Genomic DNA, 16,086 nt, shown 5'->3' on the forward strand with positions numbered 1-16,086 from the left:
CTATTAGTCACCTCCTCCTGAATGTTCTTAGGGCGTATTTTCTCAAAACTACCTAATTCTTTGGGAAAACAAAATGAGGACCTTGGGATTGGGAGTGCAGAACTGCTCATATGGTGCTATGGACAGAGGCTGCTTATAACTATCCAGTGATTATCAGTTTGTTCACTTGTTTAAAAAAGACTAGAAAATTTAGGGGAGAAAAAGCATACAAAGTTATTGAGAGGCTTAAGTAACAGATAGTTTTCACCTAGGGGGAAAATGAATTAACAGAGCAATGTAAGTTAAACTGTCATGGAATTTATCTCTACGTATCTATAGCATTAAATGACTTGTATAGTCAAGAAGGATGTGCATAGAAAATAATGCATATATTTTATTGTATTCTTAACATCTTTTGACCTAAACAAATGCATGCTGGTGTTCAAAAACAGGAATGCATTCTGGATGTTTCATCTGTTTCAGTGCTTATTTTGATCTTTGTTAAGAATCAGCAGTTCCTCTTATCCCCACTAGGCTTCAGCACTGCTTGTGACTAGTACCTTTGTTTTCCCAGCACCTTGATCTTCACCAGACATTGTTTGCCAAGCTCTTACACTGACTCAAAAGGCATTTAAGTTGTTTGTTCATTCTGATTTCAGTAACTCAATTTTTGGCATAGTAATAAGCATCATCTACCATGTAACACAGAAAATTGCTCTGTATTCTCAAAGTTGACATATGTTAATATTAACCTAAATGTGGTTTTATATATACATACACACACACACACACAGAACTTTAGAGAAATTTTAGCTCAAAAGTAGTGAAGAGATGATATAGTACTGGTATTACATGAGACATCTAAAGGGTTCATTTCTTTATGATCTGACTTAAAACACTAGTAAGATGAAGTGGGATCTTGATTATTTCTAGAAAGCATTTCTACTTCAATGAGAAGGTTGCATCCTAGGTAAAAATGGACCTGCATAATGTTAGGCTAGTTTGGAAGATTTGACACACACCATGTCGATACATGGTTTGCTGTACTTAGTATCTTTCTTAGCTAAGCTGTTTTGTATTTTCTTGTCCTGAATGTTTTTTTCTTCTGTGTGCATCTGTGTGTGTGTATGTAATCTTCTCTGCTTGACCATTAAAAACACAGTATTTTTCCTCTAGACCTTTTGGCACTGGAACAAGATGCTGTCTTTGGCCTGGAATCCCTTCTGGTGCTTTGTAGTCAAGATGATAGCCCAGGTGCTCAAGCCACTTTAAAGGTAAAAACATCAGCTCTTTTTATATAATGCCTGTTTTCATTGCCAGAAGTGTAGATTGCCAGTCTCTCTGTAAAGGGTTAGATAGTAAATATTTTAAGCTTTGCAGACAATGCACTTTTTGTCACAACTACTCAGTTCTGCTATTATAGGGAAAAAATAGCCATGGACAATTTTTTTTTTTTTTTTAAGAGAAGGGTTAATGGTATGACTATGTTCTGGTAAAATTTTATTTGCATAAACAGGCAGGATTTGGTCCAAGTGCAAGAGTTTGTCAGCCTCTGGCTTAAACAAATATTTGCCCTTGATCTTCACTTTCAAAGCTAGTATTTTGACTGTTGTTATTCCGAAAGACAGATGAAGTTAAAATTTGATTTTGGCCTATTTTGCCATCAGTTGAAAGTATTTATTAAGTTGTAATAGATATGTATGATGATCCTAGATAATGTAAAGCAAAGTCAAACAGACAGAGCTCCTGTACTTTTGCAAGTTTTATAATCTGAGGTAACACTGATAAGGTCACAAAGAACTAATGAAATTACTGAAATAAATGTGTAAGTGTATATTAGTTTATACAGTATAGAAGCCCTAGTTTTAATCCACTCACTTAACTATCATCTTAGAGGTATTTCAACATTTTAAGGTGAAATGAGACTATTATTGGAGTTAAACATGAAATGTAATATTTGATGGCACAAAATAATTAAGAAAAGTAGGACCAATAGAAATAAAAGGCTGTTAGACATTGGAGAATGTAAGGACTATAGCTTGTTTAAGGTATAGTTTGAGAAAAATCATGACTTACTTTAGCATGTTAAGAAAAGGTATGATGTGGTTATAATGATGAATAATACAGATGCTGGTACTGTTAAATAGAAGCTGATAATCAAGAGGTGGTGAAGGAAATAGGCCCCATGTGATTGGCAAATCCCCAGAATCCCTGTGGGACCACAAGACGTTTTTTTGTGCCTACCAACAACCTTGATTCTTCCTAGTAACTGTAACTTTCTTTAAAGCTTCACTTCATACCTTCTAAATGTAACTAGTCCACTTTCTATTCAATATGCAGATTGCTCTGAACTGTATGGTGAAGTTGGCCAAGGGCAGGCCCCATCTCAGCCAGTCCGTGGTTGAGACCTTGTTGACTCAGCTGCACAGCGCTCAGGACACTGCCCGCATCCTGATGTGCCACTGCCTGGCCGCCATTGCCATGCAGCTGCCCGTGCTGGGCGATGGGATGCTCGGTGACCTTGTGGAACTCTACAAGGTGATCGGACGATCAGCCACAGACAAGCAACAGGAGCTTCTGGTAAAGAGCTACTTTTCAGACCTCCTGTGGATGAATGGGTTCCGGTCTAGGGAGGATTATCAGTAATCCAGGAAGACAGCAGGTTAAAATAATTAGCTAAGACCAGGAGCATGCTGAAGTGAAAATAGGCTGGGGAGCTGGAGCTTTTTGCTGTTTCCACTTTAGGTATAGAAAGCCCTGTTTAGTTCACATGTAAAACTGCTTTCTTCCTAAGCCCTGTCAAATCAGTTTAGTGTAGCCAAAACCTTCAATCTGATATTTTTGCTTTATTACAAAGGACAAAATGAAACTGAAGGGTTTGTTTTTATTTTTTTCCTCTTTTTTACAAAGCAAATAAATAATGAACCAAACCCTGTTTTGTCCTTCCAAAAATATAAGTAAAATGACCTAGTGATATCAGTGACCATAAGAGGAATTAAATCAGTTCCTCTTTGCCAGTCCAGGACCTCTTTAGCTGTTGAGGATCCAGTTTGGGTTTCAATGCAGTCCTGGGGTTGGAAAAGGGAAGGCATGGAAGGCGTGGAAGTTGTGTAATAATGTTGACTTGAAAGTTCTCCAGGGCTGAGAGTAGACTGGATGCTAAATAGGCATAAATTGGAATTTAGCTTCAAAGTAGCCTCTCCATATTGTTTGTGGTCATCTGATTATATGGCTTGGGAAAAAGCCTAGTGAAATTACTTACTCAAGCCCATTTTATGTTTAATCCTGCAGGGGGCATTATGTAAAAGATCGCCCCCATCTCATCATTTGCTGTCAGGAAAGGTTACCCTGATGTCTTGAGTGGCAGTGGTCGTGGAAACCATGCATTTATCACAGTGTGTATGGACCCTGGTATGTGTTGGCTTTGGAATACTGAGCAGCAGGTAGCCAAGTCTGCTTTTCATTGAAGCAGCATTTTCAACTACTATTCTTTATCCCTTTTTTTTTGTTTAGTACTATTTTAAAAGCAACTTTAAATTATGACAGGAAATATTCAAAAACACATCAGGAATAATATGATGAGAGGTCTTGCATCCGTCACTTAGTTTAAGAAAAAAGTGTTGCTAGTACAGTAGGCTTGTACCCGCCTATGTATCTCCATGATGGTATCTTCTTCCTTCCTGTCAGGATAGGTAACCACTATCCCAAAACTGGGGTTTGTCATTCCCATACATATTGTTCTGTATTTACTGCCTTAGTATATATCCTACGTGATATGCAAGATTTTTTGCATGTTTTAACTTTATATGTTATCGCACTACATGTGATCTTTTGCATTTTTCCTGTTTTATGTGAGTGTGTATTGATTCTATATTGTTAAGAGTATTTCTGGTTTATCCATTTCACTGCTCTATAGTTTTTCATTGTGTGATTTTATTAATATCATAGTTTGTCCATATAATTGGGCATTGTTTCTAATTATTTTCTGTTATACACAATGTTCTGAGTAGTGGAATAAAGTGGAAATTTAGTAAGTGTCAAAGGAAGACAAATGTTGTTATTTTTCAGTAGGCTCTAACTAGCGTTTCACCCTTCTGGGTAAAGTTATCTATAACATTGGATAGAGTCAACGATTCTCTTGACTTTGTTCTTGTTCGATGCTAGGTGAGCTTGGCCACTGTGATTTTTGTAGCCAGTCAGAAAGCACTGTCTGCTGAAGTGAAGGCGGTGATAAAGCAGCAGCTTGAAAGCGTTTCCAATGGATGGACTGTCTACCGGATTGCCAGACAGGCATCCCGAATGGTGCGTACTGTCCTTCTGTGCGAGCTGGGTTGTTGAAAAGGGCAGATTACGAACCTTTAGGTTGTGTGATTGTTCCTCCTAGTCAGAACTAAAGATGAAGGTGGAAGTACTTTTTAGTCATGGGATTAAAAGATGATGAAGGAAAGGACGTAATTTTTAACATATACACATGAGAACAATATATACATTGTTAGGGAGAGATTCCACCGGAATTCCAGAAATAGGAGCTTTCCGGCTGTAGGTTGTTAGCAGCGCTTTCAGTTTACCGTGTGCTCTCGGAAACACAGCTCCTTCCCACTCGTGTTTCTCTCCTCCCCTTTCAGCTTCCCACGTCTTTCTTCCCTTTTTCTCTCCCACCTTATCATTCTTATACTGGGCAGGAGAGTGAGCATCCCTCGCCCCCAGGCATTAACAGGCATTCACATCCCCCCTCAACTCCCTCCCTCTCCGTCAGTCATTTCCAGAGGGTACAGTAATACTTGATGGAACTTAACTGGACTTCTCCCCCACCCCACTAAATAGCTCATACGAAAATGACATACAGTAAGAATTTATACTTTCTAAATCTTGAACTAAAATTCTAGACCCAGGTTATAGATAACACCATTCATTTTTTCTTTGGAACTGTTTTGGTACAGAACTTCAGGCATTATGTTACATAAAAGCAGCTCAGCATATTTTCTCTGAAGAACTACTTTGACGGAGTCTGACACAGTTATATAATGTGAGGAATGATTGCTAAAACTTTATCCAAGGTTTGAATTTCTCTTTTAGCTGCTACATCAACCAATTCAAGTGTAAGAATCTCATCATGCCCCTCCATTTCTCCCTCCCCCCACTTTTTTTTTTTAGGGTAATCATGACATGGCCAGAGAGCTTTATCAGAGTTTGCTGACTCAGGTTGCCTCAGAACATTTCTACTTCTGGCTGAATAGTTTGAAGGAGTTCTCACATGCAGAACAGTGCCTCACTGAGTTACAAGAAGAGAATTATAGTTCAGCACTTTCTTGCATTGCTGAGTCTTTAAAATTCTACCACAAAGGGATTGCTTCCTTAACAGTAAGTGCGCTTAATTCTCCTTTGGTGACGATTACTTGTGAGAACGATTTCTCTTTTCTTTTGGGGCTATTCTCTTTTAACCTTGAAAAATTTGCGATACACATGTATTTGGCAGTATTAAAATGATGAATAGGATCTGGAAGTAGATCATTAACCCCTCCCCAACTTTTTACTGTTCCTAGATTGATGAACATTTATCATTTTGTTTTATCAAGTATCGGGTACACATGTGAAAAGAATTGCTGAATCCATACAGGAGGGATAACTGAAGGTGGGATTCCCCCTTTCCAGACTCTTAGTAAGACCCCAACCTGGATCACTACTGTTGTCAAATGTGAACCCTCCACCCCGTCTCATACCTGGGAGCTACTTACTAGAGTTTCTTATTTTGTAAATAAAGAAGAAATTATCTAGGATGCCAGTATCTCACCTTTTATCCCTCTGTGATGTCTTCCCATTCCAAATTAACAATCAGCCAGCTACTACCATTTCAGTTTTTTTTTCTGCCAAGAAAGAAAGAGGGGTACAGAGAGAGCAGATCCTTAACATTTTCTTGAAACCAGTTCTTTTCCTTAAGTAAGTACCTGTTTCCTAAAATGTGCATTTTATATATTAATGCAAGGACTTTTTCCCCTGAAGAGTGTAAAGTTTGTGTAATCACCATTAAGCATCTTTAAAGTATTGTCACTTGACTTTAAAAATTATATGTATATTAAAAAAAAATTATATGTATATAGATGGGGCCATAAAACTTTTGGTACCTGTTTTATATTTATCACATAATCTAAAATGTTTTTAATGGTGAGCCATTCAAAGAGAACTGTTGCAAACAGAACAGAGAACAAACAGATGTCACAAGAGACAGACTGTTCAAATAACTGTGGGTGCATATCTTTTGAGGAATGATTTTAGGGGGCTGGGATTGATTGACTGCTGTTTTAAAACAGGAATATAGGTGTGGCTCCCCTCCATTTTAAGGGGTAGCATTGACTTCTGTGGTTCTCTTCCCTTGACTATCCTGGGAAAAGATTGTTGTTGCCTATATCAGGCTATTAAATACCTCAGAAAATCTAAAAGTACTGTTACTGTCTCTAGTAAGTAGAATTATTTCATTTTCTAGTTGCTGTAGAGCAGAAAATTGTTAATCATTTAGTACAGTGAATGATAGGAACTGTGATATAGGCTAACAAAATAGTGAGCCAGGTGGACTTAATATTATGAAAAAAATCTTATTGAATACTTAATAGTCCTAATGATTTGTGTGGTATGTGTGTTTAATGAGGTTTGGCAGTAATTAAGAAGTGAATTCCGATATAGGAAGAAAGCAGCCAATTGGCAGACAAAAGACCCTTGTCTTAGCCTCTGTTCTGCAATTAACACATTGTGACCTAAGGCAGGTTATTGATCTTCAAATCATCTTTTGATGGAGTTCCTTTATTCAGCAAACTGTAAACACTTGCTATGTGCCAAACACTGCTTTGAGGATAAAAGAATCAGGAAATAATTCTTCACTTGAGAGTAGTCTCAAGAGGAAGGAAGTATAAGCCTAAACAATCATTTGGAACTTCTCACATTTCTGATTATAAGTACTATACTATCACAGTTTGGGGGGTTTTTTTGTTTGTTTGTTTCTTAAGATTTTTAGACAAGTGTGAATTTGATGATAGCTTTCTGTCTTTTTAACAGAGATGATTTGAGCGTGTGCTTAGTTGCTCAGTCGTGTCCAACTCTTTGCGACCCCATGCACTGTTGCCCACCAGGCTCTTCTGTCCATGGGATTTTCCAGACAAGAATGCTGCAGTGGGTTGCCATGCCCTCCTCCAGGGTATCTTCCCCACCCAGGGATAGAACCCAGGTCTCCCACATTGCAGGCAGATTCTTTACATCTGAGCCACCAGGGAATCCCAAGAATACTGGAGTGGGTAGTTCCCTCCTCTAGGGAAACTTTCTGACCCAGGAATCGAACTGGGGTCTCCTGCATTGCAGGTGGATTCTTTACCAGCTGAGCGACCAGGGAAGCCTAATTGCCTTTTTTGTTCCTTGACACATGAAGGAACATGTCAGCTGTGACGATTATGCTTTTTAAACCTTCTTCAACCAAACTAAACAGAAGTTAAGAATTCTGTGTTTGTTGGAGATGCTATAGCAATATTGGGTGTCTGATTTCCCAGTAGAGTGATTAATGATAGTTACCTTGCTTCTTAGGAATAAAATTCATAAAAAGTGTTTGTATCAGCTTTCTGTGCTGTGTAACAAATTACCACAAATTTAGTGGCTTAAAACAGGACCCATTTATTGTTTACTGTTTTACCATTGCATGAGTCAGAAGTCCAGGCATGACTTAACTGGGTTCCCTGGTCATATTGTCACAGAGTTGCAGTCCAGGTGTCAGCCAGGGCCAATCTTGTCTGGGACTTGGGTGCAGGGTCCGCTTCTAAACTCCTGTAATTGTTGGCAGGATTCATGTCCTCACAGCTGTGAGACTTGTGGAAGCCTCAAGGCCAGAAGGAACATCTCTTACCTTCAAGACTTTGTTTTAATGGACTCACCTGATGAGGAGTGATCTACCCAGAATAATCTTCCTTTTGAAGAGTATAAAGTCAGATCATCAGGGACCTAAATTACATCCTCACAATCTATTACTTTTTCTATATTCCATTAATTAGAAGCAAGTTACAGGTTCTATCCACACTTTAAGGGAGATTACACAAGTTTTGGAGACTGGGATGGGAGTGGGAAAGCATGATTAGAGGAACCATTTTAGCAATCTGCCTACAGATGGTGGGTCTTTATTTTTTACCTTATTAAATATTGAATAGGTATATCTATATATTATATAGGGTGTATAAAGATATCAAATATCTAAGTATAAACTTATATGCAGAGTACATCATGAGAAATGCTGGGCTGGAGGAAGCACAAACTGGAATCAAGATTGCCGGCAGAAATCTCAATAACCTCAGATATGCAGATGACACCACCCTTATGGCAGAAAGTGAAGAGGAACTAAAAAGCCTCTTGATGAAAGTGAAAGAAGAGAGTGAAAAAGTTGGCTTAAAGCTCAACATTTAGAAAATGAAGGTCATGGCATCTGGTCCCATCACCTCATGGCAAATAGATGGGGAAATGTGAAAACAGTGGCTGACTTTATATATTTGGGCTCCAAAATCACTGCAGATGGTGATTGCGGCCATGAAATTAAAAGACGCTTACTCCTTGGAGGAAAGTTATGACCCACCTAGACAGCATATTAAAAAGCAGAGACATTACTTTGTCAACAAAGGTCCAACTAGTCAGGCTATGGTTTTTCCAGTGGTCATGTATGGATGTGAGAGTTGGACTATAAAGAAAGCTGAGTGCTGAAGAATTGATGCTTTTGAACTGTGACTCTTGAGAGTCCCTTGGACTGCAAGGAGATCCAACCAGTCCATCCTAAAGGAGATCAGTCCTGGGTGTTCATTGGAAGGACTGATGCTAAAGCTGAAACTCCAGTACTTTGGCCACCTCATGTGAAGAGTTGACTCATTGGAAAAGACCCTGACGCTGGGAAGGATTGGGGGCAGGAGGAGAAGGGGACGACAGAGGATGAGATGGCTGGATGGCATCAACGACTCAATGAACGTGAGTTTGAGTGAACTCCGGGAGTTGGTGATGGACAGAGAGGCCTGGCGTGCTGCGATTCATGGGGTCGCAAAGAGTTGGACACGACTGAGCGACTGAACTGAACTGAACTGAGAGTCATTTATGATTATCACAACTAGGTGTTAACTGGCATTTAGTGGATAAAGGCCAAAGATACTGCTAAACATCCAACAAAGCATAAGACAGCTCCCCTCAAAATTTGAGAGTTATTCCAAAATGTCACTAGTATGCTGAGGTTGAAGACCCTTCTCTAGGGCAGTATACCTCAGTCAAAACTGTGTATCTGCTCGCTGCTCCAATTTAGAAATATGTGAAGATGTTTCTGTTTTTCCCAGTGATAGAGTGGTTGGAGAGACTGCTGCTAGCCTAATGGTCATTGACTGGAGATGCTGAATTTTCTGAAATGCTGAGGATATTCCTGCTCCTATTAAAAGATATTGATCTAAAGTACTACCTTGGAGTAAAATTGCATAAGTTATGTGCATCTTCAGTTGACTAGCTGATATCAGGAGTTTTTACATAGTGGTTTTAAATTTACAGTATTTCCAGCAGTGTATGAGTTCTTGTTACTCTACATTTCCCCCATTGGTATGTTCTGGAAGTTATGATTGGAGTAATTAATACAATTAAACTTTATATATCTGCATATTTGAGTTTTGCTTATTATAGAACATATTAGTTTCAGATGTGCAACAGGATTTGATATTTTATCTGTTGTGAAATCACTACAGTAAGTATGGTGATAGTTAAAATCTGTCACATATATAGTTACTAATTTTTTTTTTCTTGTGAAGAGGACTTTTAAGATGTACTATCTTAGCAACTTTCAAATATTCAATATAGTGTTTTTAAAACTTGTTTTTTCTTCCAGTTTTCTTGAGATATAATCGACATAAAACACTGTGTAGTTTAAAGTGTACAACATGATAATCAGTATACATCATGAACTGTTTATCATAATGGGATTAGTGACCATCCATGGTCTCATATAAATACATTAAAGAAATAGAGAAAATAGCTTTTTTTCTTGTGGAAAAAACATGTAGGATTTTTTCTTGCCTTTCATATATATCATACATCTTACGTACATTTTATCCTTAGAGCTTATGTATAACTGGAATTTTGTACCTTTTGACTACCTTCTTTCAGTTCTCCGCCTGCCCCCACCCCCAGTCTTCCACCTCTGGTAGCCACAAATTTGAAATTTTTTTTGTTGATTTGTTAAGTATAATTGACCTACAAAACTCAGTTCCTTATACACAACACACTGATTCAATGTTGGCATCTATTTTAAAATGGTACCGTGATAAGTCTCCTTGGCATCCGTCACCATAAAAATATGGTCATGATTATTGGCTGTTTCTCACGTGGTACATCACATTATCTGTGGCTCGTTTACTTTGTGTCTGATAGTGTATTCCTCTTGGCCTCCCTTGTGTGTTTCACCTTCCTGCCCTCTCCCCTCTGGTAACCGCCTCTTCTCTCTGCGACTCTCTTTCTGTCCAGTCATGTTTACTCACTTGCTTTGTTTTCTAGATGCCATTTATACATTAAATCATACAGTATTTGTTTTCCTCTGACTTTTTTAGCTTAGCCTAAAGGCCCACCAGTGTCGTTGCAAATGACAAGATTGCCCTCTTTTTTTATGGCTAATATCCCATTGTACAAATGTGTGCTGCGTCTCTTTATCCGTTTGTCTGTTGATGGGAGCTTAGATGCCTTCCATATCTTGCCTGTTGTAAGTAAAACTGCAGTGTGACGGTTGCGTATATCTTTTTGAATTAGTGTTCTTGTTTGCTTTGGGTAAAAACGCAAAAGCAAAACTGCTGGAACTTGTGGTTCTATTTTTAATTTTTCGAGGCCCCTTCATACTCTTCCATAGTGGCTGCGCCAGTTTACACTCCTGTCAGACGCACACAGTGGTCCCTTTCTTCATATCCACTCCAACACTTGTTACTCTGGTCTTGATGATAGCCATTCTGACAGGTGTGAAGTGATATCTCATTGTGGTTTTGATTTTCATTTCCATGATGGTTAGTGATGCTGAGGCCATCTATGTGTCTTCTTTGGAAAAATGTCTATTCAGAGCTCTGCCTATTTTTTAATCAGAATTTTTTTTTTTTTTTACTATTGAGTTGTATGAGTTTTTAAATGTATTTTGGATATTAACCTCTTATTAAATATATGATTTGCAAATATTTCTTTCCACTCAGTAGGTTGTCTTTTCATTTTGTATGTTCTAAATACCAGTCTTTTGTCGGTAATATGAGCTGCACCTATCTTTTCATTCACAGTCACTCTAAGAAATGTTTTCCCTTCAAGTCACTACCTTTACCCTCCTCTACAGAAATCACTTTTGGTTTCTAAAATTATAGATTAGTCTTGCCTTGTTTTTCATCATCATTTAAGAAATCATGCAGTATTAGACTTGATTATAGCTTCTTTACTCAGCTTTATATTTATGTGATACAGTAATGGTATCTGTTACATATTGCAGTAGTTTGCTCATTTCATATCATCATGATATTCTTTTGAATGACTTATAACAGTCTGTTTATCTTTTATTTTTGATCAACATTTGAGTTATTTCCAGGATGGGGCTATTTAAGGTAATTTCACTATTAACTTTCTTTGCACATCTTTTGGTAGAAGTGTGCATATTTCCTGGATGGTGTTATATGTTTAAGTTCAGCTTTAATAAATACTGCCAAAAAGTTGCCTGTGGTGGTTTCCAGTTTATACTCCTATCAGTATAAGTGCCTTTTGGGGTTCACAGTACTTCTTGAATATATGACTTGATGACTTTGGTCAGTTATGGAACATTTGCCATTATCTCTTCAGCCAATGACTCCAAGTACTCCTTTGTTAATTCTTTTTACCAAGTCTCAACTCTCTCTCCATTCTCTTCTGTATGTTTTGCCTTTTTATCTCTCCGTACCTAATTCAATATTTTCTTCTGGCCTGTCTTCCATTCCCATAATTCTCACTTACATTGTATCTAATTCATATATTAAACTCATTCATTAAGTTCTTTTTTTTTAAACTCATTCATTAAGTTCTTAATTTCATTTATTGTGTTTTTCCAGTTTCAAAATTTCCATTTAATTATTTTATATTTTGTAGTTCTTCTTTAGGATCCTCTATCTTGTCATTGAAATTCTTTAATATGCTAATTATAGTTGTCTTGAAATTCATATATGTCCATTATCTGAATCTATTACAGTTTGTGTCTTTGACACTTTTTCCCCCTCTTGGTTTGAGGAATTTCGTCTTTGTTGTATGCTCAGTTATTTTTTATTTAGTTTTGGACAGTGAGTGTGAAAATTATAGTAATTATATTATCTTTGCTTTCGGAGGGCAGTTAGGCTCTGGGCAGATTACTTAATCCAACCAAGGATTGAGCTAATTCAAAGCTAAGCTTCAGTCCTTGGAAGAATCAGTCTATTTTTGGTTCTCCTGACTGCTAGAGTATAGCTCTTTGAAGTTACAGAGAAAAGCCTGAAATGTTTTCCACAGCCCTCTTCTTAGTTTTGTGAGACTGATGAAAGCTCTGTTCAGCTTCTCTGACTGCTGGGAGCAGATTTCAAAATAGCAGATATTACCAAATGTCAGTCTTACCTCCTTGAATTGCCCACTTCTCTGTGATTTTGGTTCCTTGTTGCTTATAGCTCTTCAGTGTTTTCAGATAGATGTTTATAACATTTTATTCATTTTTCCATTTGCTCTTAACAGGCTGGATGGTTTAAGACTATTTAGCATTCCCTTAAGCTTGGCTTATTCTTTCAAAAACTGAGCTTGTATTAAGTAAAATATAGTCACAAGAAGACAAATATTGTATGATTCCACTTAACTGAAAGTGGTCGGATTCATAGAAACAGAAAATAAGTGGAGAAGGCACTGGCACCCTACTCCAGTACTCTTGCCTGGAAAACCCCATGGACAGAGGACCTGGCAGGCTATAATCCATGGGGTTGCAAGAGTCGGACATGACTTAGCAACTAAACCATCCACCACCTCAAAGTGAATATATGCCTAAAGATAACATGTGAAAAGGATATTTGCCATATACTAACAAGTTTTGGGGGGGGATGGTGGGAGTCAAGAAAGACTTGGGGTTATTTTGTCATCACCTTCCATTTTATACTTATTTATAATGACTGTTATTTTTACTAATACTGTAAAACTATGAAAAATGAATAAAATGAATAAAATACTAAAAATACTAAAATACTAAAAGTTTGCCAAAAAAGTATGATGGTGGTTACTAGGGGCTTTAAGTCCATCACTGTGGCTCATTCTTGGTTGTTCCGTGTTCTTTATCACAATGTATATAAATATTTTAAACTGAGTTTATCAAGTAGTGTTACTTTCAGCCACATTGGGAGTTTTCTTTTAGCTGATCCATGTAGAAATCAGGATATGAACCACAAGTCAGAAATTCTGTGAAGCAGTATTATATGTGTGTTTAACACAAATTTAACTCTTATTAACTCAAATTTAACTCTTATTTAACTCAAATTTAACTTTAGGCTTTCCTTTTTTTTTTTTTTTGAGAAAGAAGTGCCAACCCACTCCAGTATTCTTGCCTGCAGAATCCCATGGATGGAGGAGCCTGGTGGGCTACAGTTCATGGGATCTCACAGACCTGGACATGATTAAAGTAACTCAGCACTAGCACTTAGGCTTTTTTTTAAAAAAGTCAAGAAAACAAAAAACAGGAATGAAGAAAAAAATAAGCTATTTCAATAATAGGGAAGCAAAATAGCAGTTTAAATAGTGAGCAGTTTTTCTCCATTAGCTTGTACCCCAGAGTGAGCAGTAGAGAAGAGCTCTGAGTTTGCTGTTTTTTCACCAGTGTTAAATTTATTGGAGGTGATTCTTTCTTGAGAAATTTTCAAGAATAATTGTGATTATATACAATTTTTGCTTTACCTGCTGACCTTACAACCCACTTCTATTTAAACTTTAGCCCCAGCATAAAGAAAAGTAAATAATATTCCTTTTATTCCTCATTGGCATTGTTCATCATGCTATAGTCTAAATTTTATTTTTGTCTGTTTTTCTATCTTTCATGGATGATACTACCTTTTTAAAGTCTTTGACCTCTAGCACAAGCTTAGACTTTCTGTATTGTTTTTGAACATGCATACTATATCTAGCGTATTTTTCCTTCGGTATACCACAGTCAAAGATGCACAATAACTTGCAAAGTTGCCATCTTATGTCATCAATCAAATATTTCTTGTTAGTCAGAAATAAATCCAGGCTAACAGTAAATCTTTCTCATTATAACTACATCTTTCTTTGCTGTCAGTTTTATAATGAATGTTAGGACAATGTTGCAAATTTTTTTGCCTGATAAGATGGTCTGCACTGTATATAACAGTATCATATACCTACTTGTGTTTCTGACCCTTCTAAAGTTACTGACAAGCAATAAATTAAAAATAGCAAGTAGGAACATAAGAGGCAGAGGGAAGGGGAATTTATCTTCCTGTAAAAGCAAATCAGATCTCCAAGAAATTAAAAACAATTGAAATAGTCTCTTTTACATCCTAATCTGTACTGTTTCACAGTTAGAACAAAACATCCCAAAAGTTTGAAAACCACAGAATTCGATACATTGATTACAGTTATTACCTCTAGCTTATATAATTTTATATAGAGATAGTTTTGCAATCTGAGAGGGATACTATAGCAAGTATACATTCTTGTAAAGGATATAGGAAGTGGCTATTTCCTAGAGTAAAATACAAATGCTGCCAAGTAATAAAACTTACCATTTGACACTTAAGACTAGAGAGAACCTCACAGAGGTCAATATGTGATACTTGGACAGATGTATAATATTGTAACTGAATTCTGGAACCTCAAGTCACATACCTTGAGGTTCCAGAATTGAAAATTTAAAGTTCCAGAATTAAGCAGCTGCTGCTGCTACTGCTAAGTCGCTTCAGTTGTGTCCGACTCTGTGTGACCCGTTAGATGGCAGCCCACCAGGCTCCTCCATCCATGGGATTTTCCAGGCCAGAGTACTGGAGTGGGGTGCCATTGTCTTCTCCGGAATTAAGCAGGCTCTCCAGCTAAAAGAATAGTATGAGGTACTAAGAAACAGCATCCACATGTTTTAAGTGAGTCATGTCAGAGAAGAGAATTAATGTCATTGTACTTTCTTTGTTGTTAAATTAATGTATTTTTAATATGCCTTTTGTTGAAAGCACCATGCCAGTTTCTTCCCTAGGGCAGTTGATAAATAGTTAAAGGTTGTCTTAGTTCTCTGTCTACACTGACTTGACTTAAATTCTTGGCCTCCTTTACCTAGCTGATGCTGCTCTTTGCTATTTAAGACATATCCCTGACTTTTCTCCATTCTCGTTGAAACTTGTGTGTTATAACCTATTCCTTGGTAGCCTCTCTGTGCATCCTAAATGTCTAATGAGAAATTCTCTTTAAAATTAATCTGGGCTTGAGACTTTGCTTCCAGTGGTTAAAAATCTACCTGCCAATGCAGAGGACCAGGTTCGACCCCTGATCTGAGAAGATCCCACATGCCATGAGGCAGCTAAGCCTGTGCGCCACGAGGCAGCTAAGCCTGTGCGCCACGAGGCAGCTAAGCCTGTGCGCCACGACTCCTGAGCCAGAGCTCTGGAGCCCATGAGCCCTAGAACCCGTGCTCTGCAACAGAAGCCACTACAGTGAGGAACTCGTGCACTGCAACTAGAGCGTGGCCCCTGCTCACCAGGGAGAGCCCACGCGCAGCAACGAAGACCCAGTGCAGCCAGAAATAAACAAATTTTTTTAAATTAATAAATAAGTAAAATAAAGTTGACCTGGACTAGTCATGGAAGAAAGCAGCCATGAGGCAACATGCTTTGTTTGTTGTTGTTGAAACTGCCTTTCTGCTACGTTTAAAACATAATCCAGAACTTTGCCTGTTGTTTGCAGGCCCCACATAATCTGGCTGTCCCTTGCCTCAGCTCTACCAGCAACATGCTTTTTAAGCAGTGACTATCTAACAGTATAATTCTCCTGCCCTTACCTTCCTTTTCTCCCCACTCCCACCTTTTAACAATTCTGCTAATGATTCCAGCATGAAAATTTCAG

The 16,086-nt window shown here is 37.8% G+C and overlaps 1 protein-coding gene across 1 annotated transcript in view; it reads left to right on the forward strand.

The window, feature by feature from the left end:
* Positions 1-16,086, forward strand: part of INTS7 (integrator complex subunit 7) — a 79,710-nt gene that overhangs the window by 47,172 nt on the left and 16,452 nt on the right. Inside the window, exons 10-13 of the mRNA XM_005691017.3 lie at positions 1,156-1,253; positions 2,320-2,559; positions 4,144-4,281; positions 5,134-5,340. Of these exons, the coding sequence (XP_005691074.2) occupies positions 1,156-1,253; positions 2,320-2,559; positions 4,144-4,281; positions 5,134-5,340 (683 nt within the window). The remainder of the gene's footprint in view (positions 1-1,155; positions 1,254-2,319; positions 2,560-4,143; positions 4,282-5,133; positions 5,341-16,086) is intronic.

Source organism: Capra hircus, chromosome 16 (assembly GCF_001704415.2).
Source record: "Capra hircus breed San Clemente chromosome 16, ASM170441v1, whole genome shotgun sequence".
Classification (NCBI taxonomy): Eukaryota; Metazoa; Chordata; class Mammalia; order Artiodactyla; family Bovidae; genus Capra; species Capra hircus.